Source organism: Centroberyx gerrardi, chromosome 11, assembly GCF_048128805.1.
Source record: "Centroberyx gerrardi isolate f3 chromosome 11, fCenGer3.hap1.cur.20231027, whole genome shotgun sequence".
In the NCBI taxonomy this organism is placed as follows: domain Eukaryota; kingdom Metazoa; phylum Chordata; class Actinopteri; order Beryciformes; family Berycidae; genus Centroberyx; species Centroberyx gerrardi.
This window is the reverse complement of record NC_136007.1, coordinates 8,481,193-8,499,033: the sequence shown is the minus strand read 5'-3', so window position 1 is coordinate 8,499,033 and position 17,841 is coordinate 8,481,193. Positions and strand designations below refer to the sequence as shown.

The 17,841-nt window shown below is 42.8% G+C and overlaps 1 protein-coding gene across 1 annotated transcript in view; it reads left to right on the top strand.

Annotated features, from left to right (window-relative positions):
- The window catches only part of stk32a (serine/threonine kinase 32A), an 82,855-nt gene that overhangs the window by 45,072 nt on the left and 19,942 nt on the right, over positions 1–17,841 (top strand). Inside the window, exons 5-9 of the mRNA XM_071916322.2 lie at positions 3,469–3,558; positions 6,513–6,616; positions 9,838–9,954; positions 11,567–11,692; positions 14,203–14,331. Coding sequence (XP_071772423.1) covers positions 3,469–3,558; positions 6,513–6,616; positions 9,838–9,954; positions 11,567–11,692; positions 14,203–14,331 — 566 coding nt within the window. The remainder of the gene's footprint in view (positions 1–3,468; positions 3,559–6,512; positions 6,617–9,837; positions 9,955–11,566; positions 11,693–14,202; positions 14,332–17,841) is intronic.

Below are 17,841 nucleotides of genomic sequence, written 5' to 3'. Positions count from 1 at the left end.
GTTTGAAACCACAATCTGTGATTTAGTATGACTGTTGAAACACTGTGGCCCCACTGTCTTTCTTTATGTATTGATTTGACAGGATTGAAAACTGTTTTTATTTTTTTATAGAAGGACTGACAGTTGTTGACAGGTAATTGTATCTGTTTGTAATGCTTGTAACCATTGAAGTAAAACAGACTTATATTCTGAGTCATGATGAGTAATGAAAGTTGCATAAAGCATATTTGCAATGTCCAAGTAAAACGTCAAAAATCTTGATGAGGACACCTAAAATATACAGTTTATGGGCAAAAAAATGCACATTTGGGCCATAACTAGGTTAATGTATTTTTTGACAGTAGTGGACAGCAAAGTGAGATTGAAAGTAGAAGAGATATGCAGCAGCACAACATAAGCTGAGGATCAAACCTGGACAGTTGCAGAGGTAATCCCACAACACCAGGAACTCATCTGAACCACTGTTTAGCCACCACACGCATTTCCACACTTACGCAAGAAATGATGTGATTGGGGATGAAAGAAGATGAAAATCTCCATGTTTGCACAGATTATTAAATGCATCCATCCCACTTGCTGACAACAGTTTTTAGAGGAAGTGTTAAGAAAGGCTACTTGAATGTAAGGGAATGGCATAACGCTTAGCAAAGAGAATATCTTTAAATAATAAATGTATTCTTTTATTAAAAGAAATTCAAAGTTGAAATGTATTCTCTTTAGCGAGTGCAAACACAACACGATGAGAGTGAGCAAAGTGGCCATCTCACAAATTGAGCAATTGCTACCTGGCCTGCCTCCACCTTGTTAAAACTGAACAAATCACCAGGAGTAGGAGTGTGTCCTGTGCAGGCTTGTTCCAGTCACTGACAGGGGGGTTATTTCATCATGTCAAATGCTCCAGTGAAGTTAAGCAGCTGGCAGGGATATTAAATATATAAAAGCCTCTCTCTCCCTTGTGTTAGTTTGCACAGGAGAGGACAGAGGAGAGAGGCAAACGACCTGAGAAAGTGGAACATGCTCCTGAAAAGCCTGCTCTTTACTTTAGAGGTGTTTGTTCAATTTGTATTTTGGGGGGCTTTTGCAATGTGCTGGTCAGGGAATCCAGATATTATAATGTTAGAGGCTTTTGGAAGCATCTTAGCCCTCAGATACTTCTTCTCTAGAAACTTCCAGGATGACTGTCTTTAATGCATGAAGCATTTCTGCCTCATTACATGGTATGCAGTAGAGAGACAGGAAAAAAAAAAAACAGTGATAGAGAGAGAGATTGGATGACATAAAGCAAAGGTCAATAGCTGTGTTCAGACCCACAGTGTCATGTGCACTTGGTAGGCACTTAAGCCCATTTAGCCGCCTCAAAACTGCTAATTGCATGCAGCGCTTCCAATACGATAGTGACTGAGTCAGCAAACCCAGCGAGCGTTTCATGGATGGCGGTGTGCAGGAGGCAGCCAAGATCAATGTCAACCCAAATGAGCACAAAATTTTCACAATACGATATCATGGCACAGTAAAAAAATTCATATTAAAATAGGTTTGAAACACTGGCTGGGTATGCTGACTGAGACAATATCCTACTGGAAGCTCTGCATAAAATTCGGCAGTCTTGCGCAGCAAAATCGTCAGTGTGAATTTAACTCTGGGAGTGTAAAAAGAACAACACTATGCCAGAGTTTACACCAGGCCACAACCATCAGAGTTCATTTAACACTTTTAGAGCCACATCTGCTCTATGAGCGGACAAACAACGCTCCAGTTAACACTTTCAAATCAACACTTTTTAACATTGGAAAATTGGTTATGTGTTTTTAACTGATATCAAAACAACAATATGTAGGTCCCAATTTCATAAAACGATGTAGGTCGCATGCTTTCCTTCTGGCTTTATATTTACACAGGTTTTAATTGTTGGTGCAGCCTGTTGTATTATCATCTGTTCAACATCAAAATGTTTTCTGGCTACTTCTCAAAGCCGTACGACCCGGCAGCCCAACAATTTGACGATGGCTGCCTGTTCCTGCCTGCTGGCTACTACTGTCTAACTCTGCTGCCCTGAATCTGTCTGCAGCAGAAGTATGGGGCGGCGTATCATTAAATATAAAAATGTGGAAGTCGCTCGGCTCTTACTTAAGCTCCACTTTAATTCTGAACTGAGCTGTCAGTCCTGCTGGACCTTTGTCGGAGGATTCAGAGTGTTTTAACAATGGTCGTCTTATATGAATAAACTAGTGCCACTCCATCTTGTCCTCTAGACACATCACTGCACAGCTGCACTCACACACAGCTACCTTTCGAATTCTGAAGGATGTAGAGCGAGTGAAGAAGTGAGAGTGGAAAGTGGAGGAAAAGAGGTGGGGAGTTTGGGGGGGGGGGGGGGAATAAAGGGAGATAAAGTGAATTAAAGAGAGAGAGAGGGAGAAAATGGAGAGATATTGAAGAGGGAGAAGGACTAAGGAGGGGAAAGGTAGTGCAGAGAGATAGAGAAGGGAAAGAGAGAGGGATAAAAAGAGAAAAGGCGGGGATGGTAGAATTTTTTACATGGACACATTTGTTCTGGCAGGTTTCTTATCTTTAAGGCCCAGTGTCTTTGTGTAAACAAACACTCTTGGACTGGCCAGCTCCTGCCTGCTTTATATTCACACACCGTTATCTGTGTGCGTGTGTGTGTGTGTATGTGTGTGTGTGTGTGTGTTCGAGATATCTTTGTGGCCATGCGTTTTTTTTTGTGTACAGTATGTGTGTCCAGGTGTACACACATGCATATAGGGGATGTATGTGTGTGTGTGTGTGTGTGTGTGTATGTGTGTGTGTGTGTGTGTGTGTGTGTGCGTGTGTATGTGTGTGTGTGTGTGTGTGTGTGTGGTTTTATGTGTGTAGGGGTACTGGGGACAGCCATTCAACCGAACAATTGCTCTGCGGCAAAAATTCTCTCTCTTTCTTGCTCTCTCACTCAATCTTACACACACACACACGTGCGCGCACACACACACACACACACACACACACATTCAGCTCATTAGTGTGCGCTCAGTGTGCATAGCAAAGACTCGGGCCATCCTGCAGCAAGGTGAGAAATAGGTCACTGGTTCGACTTTGGAAAGCACTGGGGTTGCCAGTCCCACTGAAACACTCCGCAAAATCCCCCCAGTCGGTCACAATATCTGGATCATTTTATCAATGAGGCCTCAGTTCATGTAGATGTGATACTTTTCAGAATATTATATTTAATAAGAATTAATCACCAAAACATATTAGTGCCTGAACTTAAAGCGGGATAGCACACTGTGAGGAATAATTCTGTTGTCTGCTGGGGCAACCGCTTAGGAAAATAGCCTGAGGTCAGTTTGGACTGATGGCCCGCGGCAGCTCAGTTATAATAGAGTTCAGACAAGTGATATAAATTCCCGATAAAAAAACATGCTCTGTGTCACCCCGAGGTAACACAATCTCTCTCTTCTCGTTCTCCAGGACACGTCCACCTAACAGACTTCAACATCGCAGCCATCGTAAAAGACGACCTGAGAGCCACTTCTATCGCTGGCACCAAGCCTTACATGGGTAAGTCACTGAATGTTTTGATTAATGCTACAGTCGGCGACTTCGCACGTTGGCGACTCCTAATGGCAACGAGAGGAAACTGTTTGAAAAAATCTGAGCTTTAATACCCAGAAATCCTGTAATGTGAGGTCAGTAAACTGCACACAGCACGCCCATGTTTACCACACTGCAAAAACTGAGTTATTTTATCTTGTATCCAGACTTATCAAGCTTATTTTAGGATTTTTTTTTTTTGTGAAATCATCTTACTGCATTGGCAGATCATTTTACCGTATTCAACAAATTTGACTTTTTTTTCAGGATAATGTAACTTGTGTCAGGACATTTACTTGGGAAAAGTGAAATTGTCATGGAGAAAGTTTCTTGTTTAAACGTTTTCTTCATTGTTTTATGATGATTTCTTGAAAGAAGCAATTTAGGCATGTATGAAGTGAAATGTATTGAAACCAGTAAGATTATCTGTCAGTGCAGTGAGATAATTTGACTAAAAATGTCATGAAATAAGCTTGATAGGCCTATAAACAAGTTAAAAAATCAGTGGACAGCTTGTCATTTTTTGCAGTGCAGCCCAGCTGGTCTGTGATCACTTTATACCAAAGGATACCAAAGTGATGGGAGAGGTTAAAGATCTAACATTAGTGGGTCCAGCTTTCTCTAGACAGAGCGCTCACTCACTGCTGTATAGGAGACAGTTTGTGTTTTGTTTTTAAAATGAGATTTGTAGAATTTGAGAAGTATCCAAACACAATCCCATCCAATTCTATCTCAAACAAAAAAGTGTCTTTGTGTGTGTATTATTTAGGCTTATTTGTTTGCTTTTGATGTGTCAGGCTGTTCGATGTTGATGCGTCAGTCCCAAAGTTGATAGTGGTGTTAGCATTTCAGAGAAAGAAATTATACTCCCTTTGAATTGCAACGTTATCCTTCTCAGCAGAGCTGCAGTCATCTCTCCCATGACTCTGACTCATAAGTTCAGTAGTATCAGATCGATGGGGATCCAGCCCCCGAGAGATCAGATAGGAGCTAACAGGATTTCAGGAGGATATGAGTGACGAGGCCACGTGTGTGTGTGTGTGTGTGTGTGTGTGTGTGTGTGTGTGTGTGTGTGTGTGTGTGTGTGCATCTCTACATGCAGATAAAGAAAGAGTGTGTCCATGATGGAGAATAATCTTGTAACCATGTATGACTAGATTTCAGGCAAATATTCTGTAGTGAAATAGATAATTTATGGTTACTCTGAAAAAACCCCAACTCTCTCTCTCTCTCTTAGAGGCTTCAGTAGTTAATCTCTCCTTTTCCTCCTCAGCAAGGAAGCAGAGCAAACCTGCCATGAAAGAGGAGTGTGTGTGTGTGTGTGTGTGTGTGTGTGTGTGCGTGTCTTTGTGTGTGTTCTCAGAGACAGAGAAGGGCAACTGATGAGTGATGGAAATTCATCTTGACCATTAGAAACTAGATTAAGGCCGAACCCTCTATTCCCTAGAATAGATTATTCATGATAATTCATTTCCACGGGGGGAAAAAATCTCTTTCTAATTCAAAGTTTTTCATAGCTCATTTCTCCCCGAAAAAGGCAATCCTTTATTACAAAGGCATTCAGAGTCTACACAGACAAGTTATTTACTTAGCGTAATAAAAGCTGGATTGATTGCATTTAAAGAGTCATTCTTATTTCTACTTAATCCCCAAGAGGGTTTTAATGCAGGATAAATGGGGGTGAACCTCTATAAAGGCTTCTGCTGTAAGTGCCTGTAATGTAAACATCAGTCTCCACCATAATGTGTGTGTTTACTTGACTCTACCTTTCACTACTTACTATTGCTAGTACAGAAAGGACTTTTACTGACACTTAGACATCTTTCCCTTCCCAAGCATTCATAAAAATGTACTTACTGTGCACCTAAATGTATATACTGTAGATACTAGGGTTAGAAATGAATGGGGGCTCCAGGCAAAAATGTAAAGTTCATAAAATGCCAGAGAAATTAAAAATGAGGGGGCACAAAAAGCCCCTGATAATTAGTGTTTCACTCTGTTCATACGTTTACATTGAGTTGTCAAATAATCATGTGTGAATGCGAAGACTTTTCCCTTGTGGGACACCGTAGGTGATTTGTAAAAGCGTTCCTGGATTCTATCCAGTGTGTTCTGGGCGAGAAAAATGGAGCATTTTTTGATCAGAAAACAACCAAGCATGCAGCCTGAAGCAGTAGAAAGTGTTGGCACCACGCAGCCAGCAGTAGAAGAAAAATCTAACCTAACACCAACTACTGCATCAACAAAAAGTAAAACAACCGATATCTTAAAAAAACTCAACAATCGAGGGATGGAAGAGTGGAAAGCGGCACCATCCTCTTCTGTAAGGCCTGCAGCCAGTTTCCAGCAGTGAGAAAGAAGTTAAAACAAATCTTAGTGATACAAATTGAGTGTTTATTTGCTAATATGCAATGCAAATGTATTATTTCATAGACAGACAACAGAGTATCTTTAATGGTGACCTCATGCTGCACTCGTAGCCGTAAATACAAATTCCAACCAATGAAACCATTGCAGATTTTTGAACAATCCTCCCTCTCTGCCCCTCCCACCAAATAAAACTGCCTTCCTCTCCCTAACTGGGTTTCCAATGGTTTACACTTTTTAATGATCACTTTTTAATGAGCAAATCAAGGAAGTAAAGATGCCATTTCATGGGGCCTTTAATAAAATTGCCCCTGAAAATAACCAAAGTGCCCCTAAAAATCAGATCAAGGGGACAAAAAATGCCCTCTGGAAAAGAAACCCAACTAAATTTCTAACCCTGGGAAAAATACCAGTGTGTGTATCAAGTATCAATCGGCATAACTCCTTTTAATTTTGTGCTATGACTCATTTTGTGAGAGTAGGCGTCACTTTTTTCCAAGTGGTCGATGATGATGTCTCATTGTGCTTGGCTTTTTTATTTCCCCGTCTCTCAGCTCCGGAGCTTTTCCAGCCGTTCGAGGGCTCGCATCCCGGCTACTCCTTCTCTGTCGACTGGTGGTCGCTGGGCATCACAGCCTACGAGCTGCTCAGAGGACAGGTACCTCACACACACACACACACACACACACACACACACACGCCATCTCCGTGACCACATCTCACCTCACTTCAGCATGGCCTGGCACACTTCATTGCAGTGAATAATACATATGACACCTACAACATTGTCCTAGAATAGCGCTGTCAGTAGGAAAGGAGACACAAGTCCGCAGCCTCCGGTCTTCACTCGCCTTCGCAAGACAACAGGAGGGTAAAAAAAAACACAAGAAAAACCCCCACTATATTTCAATTTTAAATCCAAGCTGACCTTATTGGGGAAGATGTTTTAAATGTTTAGTCATGGTGGAAGACGCATACTGTAGCTGCAGGAGAATTAGAAATACAATTACAGCTATTTTTAGAGCCATGTAATTGGAATTGAAATTTCTCCTTGCCGGGCCCCATCTGCCCATCTGGAGGAATTAAATTCTAATGTCATGGATATAAACACCCTAAGGTAAATCGGTCACAGGACATAATGTTTTCACTCCGTCACTTTACTACATCGGACCGTGTCTCAGAGCCGACAGAGATCCGCTCCTTCTGGGACGAGACTTCTGGCTCGAGCTGCAGAATTTCCTCTCAGATTTCAGGATGATGAATATCTCAGCTACAGTAACTACACCGACGGGGGCGTGGAACACCTGAAAGTGATCCGGAGATATCATGTGATGTCTTCCTCAACTCCTTTTTTTCCTCTTTTCAGACACCTCAAAGCGCTCTCTGAAATACCGTGAGATCATTTTTTTCACCTCAGAACTTTCTTCTACCCCTTCTGAAATACATTTAGTCCTCTTTCTGACCTCAAAACTGAGTCTTACAACCTCCAGAATACCTTTAGTCCTCCCGCTTACCTCAAAGCTTCTCTCAAAGAGTCTTATTGCCAAAGTACCTTTTACCCTTTACTTACCCAGGAAAGGATTGCTAAGCATACAGTTACACACATTCACACCCGGCTATTACCCACTCCAATTAGAGTGACATAGACTTTAGCCCCTTTCCTCTCTCTCGCTCTTCCTTCATGACTTTCTCTCATACTTCTTTCAGAAAGCCACTTTTCAGAAGCTCCTCTGTAATTCCATGTCATCCACGTAAGCCCTCTCCCAGACTTATTTCATCCCCCTCTCTCTGCCGTCCTGCACAGCACTCTCACCTTCTACCCAGACAATTCATTTTCACTTCATCCCTCTGTCACCTTGTGGCTTTCGTATACACTTTTCCCAGACAGACACCTCTCAGCGCTGTCTCTAAAGCGTAGTTCGGTCTCAGGGCGTCCCGGGGGAATTCGGAACTGGCCTGTTGGATGTTGGTGGAGAATTATTTGGCTGTCAGAAAATATTGCATCGGGGAGCTAGTGCCTAGATGCCTATAGGGTTCGACGGATATGGGTTTTTGAAGGTTGATACTGATACCGATTTTTGTATTGAAGCTGCCGATAGCTAATATTTTGTGCTAATCTTAAATTTTTTCCATTTTCACACCAAAACATAACCAGAGTTTTATTCTTGTCAGGGTGGAAAAGTCTCTGAAACAGCATTTAGACCATGGGACACTGAAAAATCTCCATTGAAACCCATGCAAATTATTTTGGGCTTAGCCTCACTTTAAGGCAGGGTGACACACCATACCTATTCATTGACAGGTGAAACTCTGGGATACTTTTGGCCTTTTAGAAATTTTGAATAAAATGCGCAGAGAAAATAAAACTTGCAGATGTAAAACCTGTAAACATTGCAGGTTTTACAGTACAAGTTTTAACATAGCTGTGGTCAGAGGGGAACCTCCATCATATCAGAGGTGGATGACTTGACTGGCCGATATCTCATATTTAACAAAAAGTCAATATTACCCTGCAATAAATGTACCAGGGATGTGATTTTTCTTTTTCTCGTTTTTGCGACAGACAACTCCCATTCATTTCCAATAGCAGATTACTGTTTGTCCTTGTCCTGTTTTTTCTTCATACTTCTTTGTGTTACCAATCACATCCCTGACGTACAGACTGAGACTCCCTAGTTTGGTACCTATGGCTCCTCTCTCAGCCTTTACTTCATCTTCTTAAGCCCTGGAGCCTCCTCTCACCTCCGTCTCGACCACCTCTTCCACCTCTCTCTCCCAGACCATTTAGCCCCTTCACACCCCTCTCCCACCAGCCATGATGCCCTGCTGGGCCTGACCACCGGTGGCAGATAAAGGTCTGAGCAGCTCAGCATCTCTCCGGAACCGCACATCAATCACTGTCACTTCATTTGTCCTCCTCCCGCATCCCTTTCGCTAAATGGAGGAAATCTCTCCGTCCCCAGAGAGGGGAAAAGAGACACTTACTTTTCAAAAAACATATTGTAATACTTGACTCATTTTGGGCATCTCATTGGCTATCTGGATGGGAACTTGCTGAATTGTGGAATACCATTTCTAACATGCAAAAAGACAAGAGATGAAGGTTGTTTGGGCCCCCTGGTGACTGAGGTTCAAATCTGTCCCGGGACATTTGTTGCAAGTCATCCCCCCTTCTCTCTGTCCCATCTTGAACTGTCTCTCTTCACTGTGAAGCAGAAATGGCATAAAAATTATTAATCAGAGAGAATATTTGCATGTTTTATGCCTCTGCTCCCCTTTACATTCATTTGGAAGCCAACCAGAGAGAGAGAGAAAGAAAGAGAGAGAGAGAGAGAGAGAGAGAGAGAGAGAGAGAGAGAGAGAGAGAGAGAGAGAGAGAGAGAGAGAGAGAGAGAGAGAGAGAGAGAGAGAGAGAGAGAGAGAGAGAGAGAGAGAGATTATCCACCTGGTCTGTCTGTCTCTCTTGTCGCTGTGCCGTTCTGCATGCCAAGTGAGACAAGTGAGTCTCTCTCTCCAAGAGGCAGAGAGACCAGCAGGCCGAGAACGACCGGTGAGAAGAGCTCTAAACACAGACTTCCACTTGTCTTCTGACCTGTAGGAAGCCCTCTCACACTGAAAGTCACAGAGTTAAAGGTGTGTTTGGAAAATATTCCCTCATTCTCCGTTTCCTCTATCATTTGTACCTATCAGTGCAGAAAATGGGTTCACAGGAGGTGAGCAAGAAGAGAAGAGGAGGGAGCGAGAGGAGAGAGGGCCGACCGAGGAACAACTTCAAGACACATGCTCTATCAAATAAATTCCTCCGCTCTAGTGCATGACTATGAATACAAGTTTTCTTTAATATACTGTCTCCCTCTCCTCTCCTCTCCTCTATTCCAGAGACCATATGTGATGAGGTCTAGCACCCCAGCTAATGAGATCCTTCAGACCTTCCACAAGGTCCATCCCAGCTATCCTGCAGCCTGGTCTTTGGAAATCAAGTCTCTTCTCAGAAAGGTAAGGCAGTGGCACAGGCATAATGCACAGTGTAGGTGCAATGGGTGAGCGGAGCAGAGGTGTGGTGGCATTTACCAGTGCATAGGATCGGATGTAACTGCCCCTTGTGATATTTTGGGTGAGCGCCGGGGTAGAAACCTCGTTCGGATGTGAGTGGGTGGGAATGGTAGGTCATCTCCTATCACAGATGCTCCATTGAATTAGGACCACACATTGGCGGCTCCATGGTAACTGTGTGAAAAATGTTAAACTTCCATACCCAGAAATCATGTAAGGTGGCGTCAGTAAACTGCACACAGCACGCTCGTGTTTACCAATCCAGCCAGTTTGTGATCACTTACCAAAATAGCAAAAGGGACGAGAGAAGCAAAAGATATAACATTGATGAGTCCAGCTTTCTCTGGATAGATCGCTCACTCACTGTTGCTTAGGAGACAGTTGCTTTGTTCGCTCTTAAGTTTTGATTTGTCACTTCCACAAGCGTCCATACCTCACACCAGAATTTTGGGCAACCATTTGGGCAAATAGGGTGAATCTATAGGGTCTCAAGTAGAGGAGATGGGCCACTCTTTTCTATTGCAGCCCCATTTTGTTATTTAGGCTGCTTAGACAGGTGTATTTTTACATAAAAGGCTTGCCCAGTGCAGCTTTAATTAGAATCAGAATTAAGTACGATAAATGTTCAGGAATTTGTCAAGAATTTGTAATATTGCAGATGCAAATGCAGAGACACATTGACAATTTACAGTTTCACATACTGACACCCATCAATAGGACCTCACATACAGTATAGTCCCAATGGACAGGAAAGGGCATAATTTATGAAAAGTAGACTTATTTGTATTCATATCACTCTCTAGTTCCCTTTAAAATAAAATGTACATTTTATTTACATTAAGTAATTGGTGATTCTTATCTGTTTGTCAATGGACTGTTTATAAGGTTAATTAGGAGAATCACTGTTTGTCAAAAGTCAATTCTTCTTATTGCGGATACAAGCCACTTGTAAAGCTAACTGATCCACTGTGAGTGTAGCGTTTGGGTTTTGTCTTGGCAGAGATCCACTGCAGTCAAACTGTTGCATTGCTTCGTGCTCACAGACTCCTCTAACCTCATTGGCATTCCAGTGGCGTGTGTGAATGAGTGTGTGCGTGTGTGTGTGTATGTGTGTGTGAGAGAGAGAGAGAGAGAGAGAGAGAGAGAGAGAGAGAGAGAGAGAGAGAGAGAGAGAGAGAGAGAGAGAGAGAGAGAGAGAGAAAGGGAAGTCTCCCCTCATCCTTTACTCCTCTTAACTCTTCCATTTCACCTCACCACATTTACCCTGTATCCTTCTCTCCTCACCCTCCTCCTCTTCCTCCTTATCTTCCCTCCTGTCCCTCCTCTCCTTCCTCCTCTCCTTCCTCTCCTGCTCTTTCCTTTCCTCCTCCTCCTCCCAATCCTCCTCCTCCTCCCCTTCTTTCCTCTCCTCATCCTCAAAAAACGTCCCGCTGATTCTTCTCCTCCGGGCAAAATATGTACTCGTGTCTCTGGGGGTTTCTGCCATACTAAAACTTTTCAGCCGTCCCTCCCCACGGACAATCGCTCTTACTCAGATCCTTTTTGTTTCCCTCAGCTGCTGTGTATAGATGTCCAGAAGCGCATTTCCTGTCTAGCAGAGCTCCAGGATCTGGACTACATGTCAGATGTCAACTGGGACGCTGTGCTCAGCAAACAGCTTCCTCCAGGCTTTATTCCCAATGTGAGTATCACAAATGGAGATACCTTAGAACTAATAAGCATTGCCTCAGCATTCTCCATGATAAAATTTTAAAATTAGAATAGAATAGAATAGAATAGAGCCGCTCCCTCTCTCTTTTCAGGATTTTGAGTTTTTCTTGACATACAACTCAGTATCAGAAGTAGTATTATCTTAAGCATAAACTAAGCATTACCCCAGCATTCTTCTCCCTAACACAATTCTACCCATAATATTGTATAAACAATAGAATAGAATAGAATAGAATAGAATAGAACTGCTTCCATTCTTCACCAGAGATTATTTTTCAGGGTTTTCTTTTTAGGATTTAGATAGACATTTACCTGCTTTATTGAGTTCCTGATCATTTTCTCTAGAAACCTGCCCCTCTCTTTCCCTGGAATTGGGTAGAAATTAATAAAACACTACCCAGTTACTTTTTTTAAAAATGACTGTAAAAAAACATGCAAGTAGTACAAGGAATACATGATGCGTATGTCATTGGATGGATGCTTCAATCCAAAGTGCCTTTCAGTATTGTGATAACATTTTTTTTTCTTTTTCAACTAAACTTTTCCCATACAGTATTCCCCCTAAAAAGGAAAAAATACAGAGAATAGAATAGAATAGAATAGAATAGCCAGACCTACCCACTCCTCATCTTATTATCTCTCCCAGTCAGGCTGTAGAGACTGCCCCCTGCTGGGCTGAGTGTGTAGACACCCAGACACACAGATGCAGACTGAGACACAGCTGTGCACGTCTGTTACATACATGCACACACACTCACACACACACACACGGAGTAAGCACAGAGCAAGCCGTCATATCTCTACCTGCAGCTCTACAGGTGGCCTCTGGATCATTTCGACAAGCAGTTGGGTGGAGATTATGCTTACAAGTAACAATATCATTAGCTATGCAGAAGTCAAGCTGTTTGGTTGGCTCTCTCTCTCCCTCTATGTGCTGGGATCTTCCCTTAGTGCCAAGTAGAGAAGCTGCACTGGTGTATAATCCCTAATTTCAAAGACAACAGCTGGTAACTACACAGGAGGAGAGAACACACAGGGACTCAATGAGATCAGGAGTCCACATCCTACCTCAAAGTTAACCTGACTCCTTTCAAACTTGTACAACTGTTTTCACCATCACTGGACTGGTTTAGTGAGGGTTAGTGCTTTACAATTCAGCAGAAAGTTAAAAATAACAACAACAAAAAAACACACATATACACATTTAAAACAATTTCACTGGAAAGAAAGAGAAGACACATGCAGGTAGAGTGATGATAGATATCATCATAATGTTTGCGATTGGTCCAGTTTGGTGAACCATACAGGTACAGTTATCATAAATAAAGAATAAAAAAATACAATGACAAAAGCTGTCATTGGTGTGGTTTAATAAAACAGAATCTGCATGTCCTTTCAAATTATTATAAATACTGATGCTGCCAGTTTGTTAAAATATACAGGTACAAAAATGATAGATATGCTCATATAATAGCTGTCATTACAGATGATAGATATCATGCTCCCAAACTATGTTGCTATACTGTAACAAGCAGTACAATAAAACATCCTGTATTGTTTTAGTCAAGCAGTCGAGGTGATGATAGCGCCACAAGAGAATATATAGAGAGTAATGCCTGTTGCAGGTTAACACCACAGACCCCCATATAAGTGAATAGATGGCTGTAAACGACTTTATCTAATTCCTGTAAGAGTCTGCAGCGACTGCAGAGCAGCGGGTATTCCCAGTGGCTCGGCTGGCACGGCAGAGGAAAAACACAGAGGATCGATGGGGAATTGACAGTCTCTCTCTATCTAATTATACGCTTATCCTCTTCCTCTAGTCCCTCAGCCAGACACACAGACCGTTAATGTTTGAGGACGAAGGGAGAAGTCAGGCCTGACGTTTCGTTTCTTAATTTCTCCGTGAACGTTTTGCCATGTCTTTAATGGTTTTGCTGTTTGACCCTTGATCTTTTCTTTGGAAATAAAATGTAAATGTTTTGTATTGTATCATATTGTATCATATCGTATCAAGTTCAAGTTGCCCTGAACAATGAAATTCTTAGTTTGATGTCCTCTCTGATGCCAAAGAACAAAAAAAAAAGAAAGAGAATAAAATATTATACATGTAGACCAGTACAACTAGTATGAATGTAACACTAAAATAAATAAAATACTAAAATGTAGTGCTAAAAAGCAGTCAGTAGAAAGATATATAGCAGCAAACACTCCTGGTTATATCATATCGTATTGTATAGCATCAAATCACATCGCATCGTATCATGCAGTGCAAAAACACCACAGCAATGACCAATTGTCACAAGAGATGTTGCTAAAAATCAAAAACATGAGGATCTTGCAGATTACCACTTTAAAGTCTAGAGTGGACATTCACACTGTGGTATGTTGTTAAGGTTTTGCACATTCGTTTGTACAGTAGACGCCATCTTTGACCCTGTGCGTGTGCCTGTGTGTGTTTGTGTGTGTGTGTGTCTATAGAGACGGAGGCTAAACTGTGACCCTACATTTGAGCTGGAGGAGATGATCCTGGAGTCCAAACCGCTACACAAGAAGAAGAAGAGGCTCGCCAGGAAGACCAGAGACCAGGGATCCGACGGGTCCCCGCAGGTAAGACTGTCGCCCAGAATCAAAACACAGATGAACAGCTCTTCAGTCAACTGTATGCACAAAAGGGATGTGAAGAGTTTGTCCCGAAATGAGACACCTACGATTTGAATAGTGGTACTTTTCAAAAGATAGTAGGTAAGTTGACACTTAACACTTTTACAGACTTCATCATCCAGATTTTAGAGATACTGAGTGATGATCCTCGGATGATTTTTGTTTCCTATTTTCGGAAAGGAACTCCTTATACAGTGGAGAAAATAGTGAAATGTAAGTTTAAATATAAATTTGAAGTCAATTTTCGGTTGGTTTCTCTTGCCCTCAATGGATCACACATCCCTCTGTTAGGTGCATCCCCCTCTCATTGCTCATCATTCCTCATTAAAGAAAGTTGGCCGGCAGTTCCATTTGGCCCAGTTACAGGTGATAAGTTGCTCCTTAGTTTGTGTCTTCAATGTGCTTGGAGCGCTATTAAAAATGTAGGGGACGCATTTTAGGGCTCGGTCCACCCTCACCGTCATCAGAATAAATGGCCGTTGTGCCTGCTGTGTGCATCAGGGAAAAGAAGGTGAAGAATGCAATCACTCGGCCCGGTTCTTGTTTTGTTTTTTTTGTTTTCGCTAGTGTTTCAGTCTTTCACTCCATCCACATAAATCAGCCGTTGTCCTCTGGGTGTTTACAGAGGCAACAGAGAGGAAAACACTGAAAGGTTAATTTGATCCCCCGGTTAAGTAAGATGGGGGAAGAACACACACACACACACACACACACACACACACACACACGCACACACTGTGATAATGAAAGCAGTTAGATAGGACAACATCAGCGGTGATTTCATTAAAGGTCTTATAGCGTAGCAGTAGGCATTAATCAGCGCTGTCCTTCTTTGTATCAAGGCTAACTGTAGCCCGAGCAGCCTCCAAATGTCACTGTCAATCATTTGCATTTACTTGCACGACCCACTGAAAACCTTGGAGGAAATCTTGACAACAAGAGTGTGGCAAGAAGCGGCTAGTTAAAGAGTTCTGATGCATTGGCTTTCCCTGTGGTACAAAACAGAAAGATAGTCATACTCAAAAGTTCAATATTCCTGTTAAAATTCACTTTGAATGTCTCAAAAATGGAAAACTTCAAAGTCCAAGTCCACCATTTGCCCTCTAAGTCTATGTGGCCCGGTGCTGCGTCTAGCACACGCAGATCAATTTTCCATTTGATGTGTGTATTTTAACAACAAAATTGAACTTTTTCGCATCACATCCCGTCTTGGACCCGCCGCTTCTTGCCACACAGTAGATGGTTAAGATTTTGTCCAAGGTTGCAAGTAAATGCAACAAGAGTGAATGAAAATTAATGACAGAGACATCTTGAGGCCAGCGGGTCGTCCACTAATCGGAAGGTCGGTGGTTCGCGCCCCGGCTCCTCCTCCTCTGCATGTCGAAGTGTCCTTGGGCAAGATACTGAACCCCAAATTGCTCCCGATGGTTGCGCCAGCACCCTGCGTGGTAGCTTGCCGCCATTGGTGTATGAATGGGTGAATGTAGGCATTGTTGTAAAGCACTGTTGGGCTTTGATAGGGGCAGGTTTGGTTATTAGCAATTAATAATTAATAATTGTGAAATTATTAATATTCATAAAATTATTGACGGGAGTCAATATAAACGGGGCACCACCCTGGAATCAGGGACCAATAACCGAACCTTCAATACAGTCTCAGAATGGCTGTTCACCCCCAAATGACAGTGGTTGAGTACCACTGTACATTTATGAGTGAACAGTGAAGGGTGAATTCGTACACAGGCCCTCACAACCAGCAGTTATTGCAACACATATGCACAAGGAATCACAGACAACTTCTCTTTAAAAGTATAATGGAGTTTATTTAACTTTAGCAATATCAATCAATAATCAATAACACTGCAGTTAATCAACAACTTATTATACAACTATAACTATCAGTCTAACTAACAAGCATAAAGGCACAAACAGCATATGGCACGTATGGATGCGTGCGTGTGTGTGTGTGAGAGAGAGAGAGAGAGAGAGAGAGAGAGCAAGATGGCGGACGTGACCACGTGAGTGGGAGGTCTCGCGAGAGTTCAAGATGGCGGCTGTGACCGCGCAGTTTGAACAAAGGGGGTTTTGGAACCAAGATGGAGTTGGAGTTAGGCAGCTAAACCAACACCATCTAATTCTAAAGTAGCAATGAATGGGTAATGAGATGTGTGTGTGTGTGTGTGTGTGTGTGTGTGTGTGTGTGTGTGTGTGTGTGTGTGTGTGTGGTTAGTAAGGGAGAGAGAGAGAGAGAGAGAGAGAAAGGGGGAAACACTCAGGGTAAACCTAGAGGTTCTACTCGCCGTCTAGAGACACAACAATAGCCTTTTACCACACAGGAACTCGGGGTACGACTTGGAAATAGTACGCCGGGTTACTGGTCTTTGAACTGGTAAAAGGCAGTATATTGGCTCTATACGGTGGCTACTAACATGGATGCAAGCTCAGCGGCATGCAATTGAACACAAATCAGCTTCACATTAACACAATCAAATTAAGCAGCAAGCATAATGATTGAGGTATTATTCATACAGCATAATATGGACGCGGCGGTCCGATGCGCTTCCCAATACGCACAAATACAGCTTCTGATCAGTAAGCTTATGTAACACACCTATTCTAGTCTCTGCCCAGAACCAAAACCTCTTACTTGGGATTCACTCTCGAGTGATTGGTGTGTGTTTGAGTCCGTCTTATCGATTCCAGGGGGTTTCCCAGGATATCTGCGGGACCGTTATCTCTCCGTGCACGGAACAACGGCCAGCTGGCTTTCCTCGTAGGCAGCGAAGATGTCAGCCAGGAGTCGACTTGGTGGAAGAAACGTATCCTTACGTTGTCTTCTTGGAGGGAAGGAGTGTCCTCAGCTGTATTCTCTTCCAGTCCACTTCTGCAGGTCTGCTACACACGGCAGTGCGTGTAAGGAGTTAGAATGCCGGATGCACAAACAGCTAATCTAATCCTTCTGGATCCAACAGTGTTATGGCTAACACTAAACAGTCTGGTCTCGTCCCGCGAGTTGAAGACTGCGCCTCGGCTAAACAAAAGAACAGTTCGAACGTTTCAGGTACCACCTTGTTCAGCAACGGGGTCGCAATAAGGGGCGATGAGGAAAGGTATTTCTGGAATTTATACTCTTGGTGACGTCATGGGGACATCCCGGGGTTCTCCCGAGTCTCGTCCAATGAGAGACCAGAGGTTGGGTTTCAGCCAGTTCGCACCTAGGTGTGAACTTCAGGGCCTGTTGGAATTTTGGCGCTGCTTTCCTTTGTTAAGGTCCTAGCCCAGCGGGTGGGCTAGAGTTCAGGTTTCTGATTCCCTTGTTAGGCCGGTGTTTTAGGCTTTCAATCTTACATGTAGGCCTTTCCTTTGTTTGACCACATGGCCTGGCCCAACATCCCCCCTTTGGTCTGAAGAGTGGGGTGCTGGCCGCAGTCTTTAGAGCAACTCAAGGGCCGGACA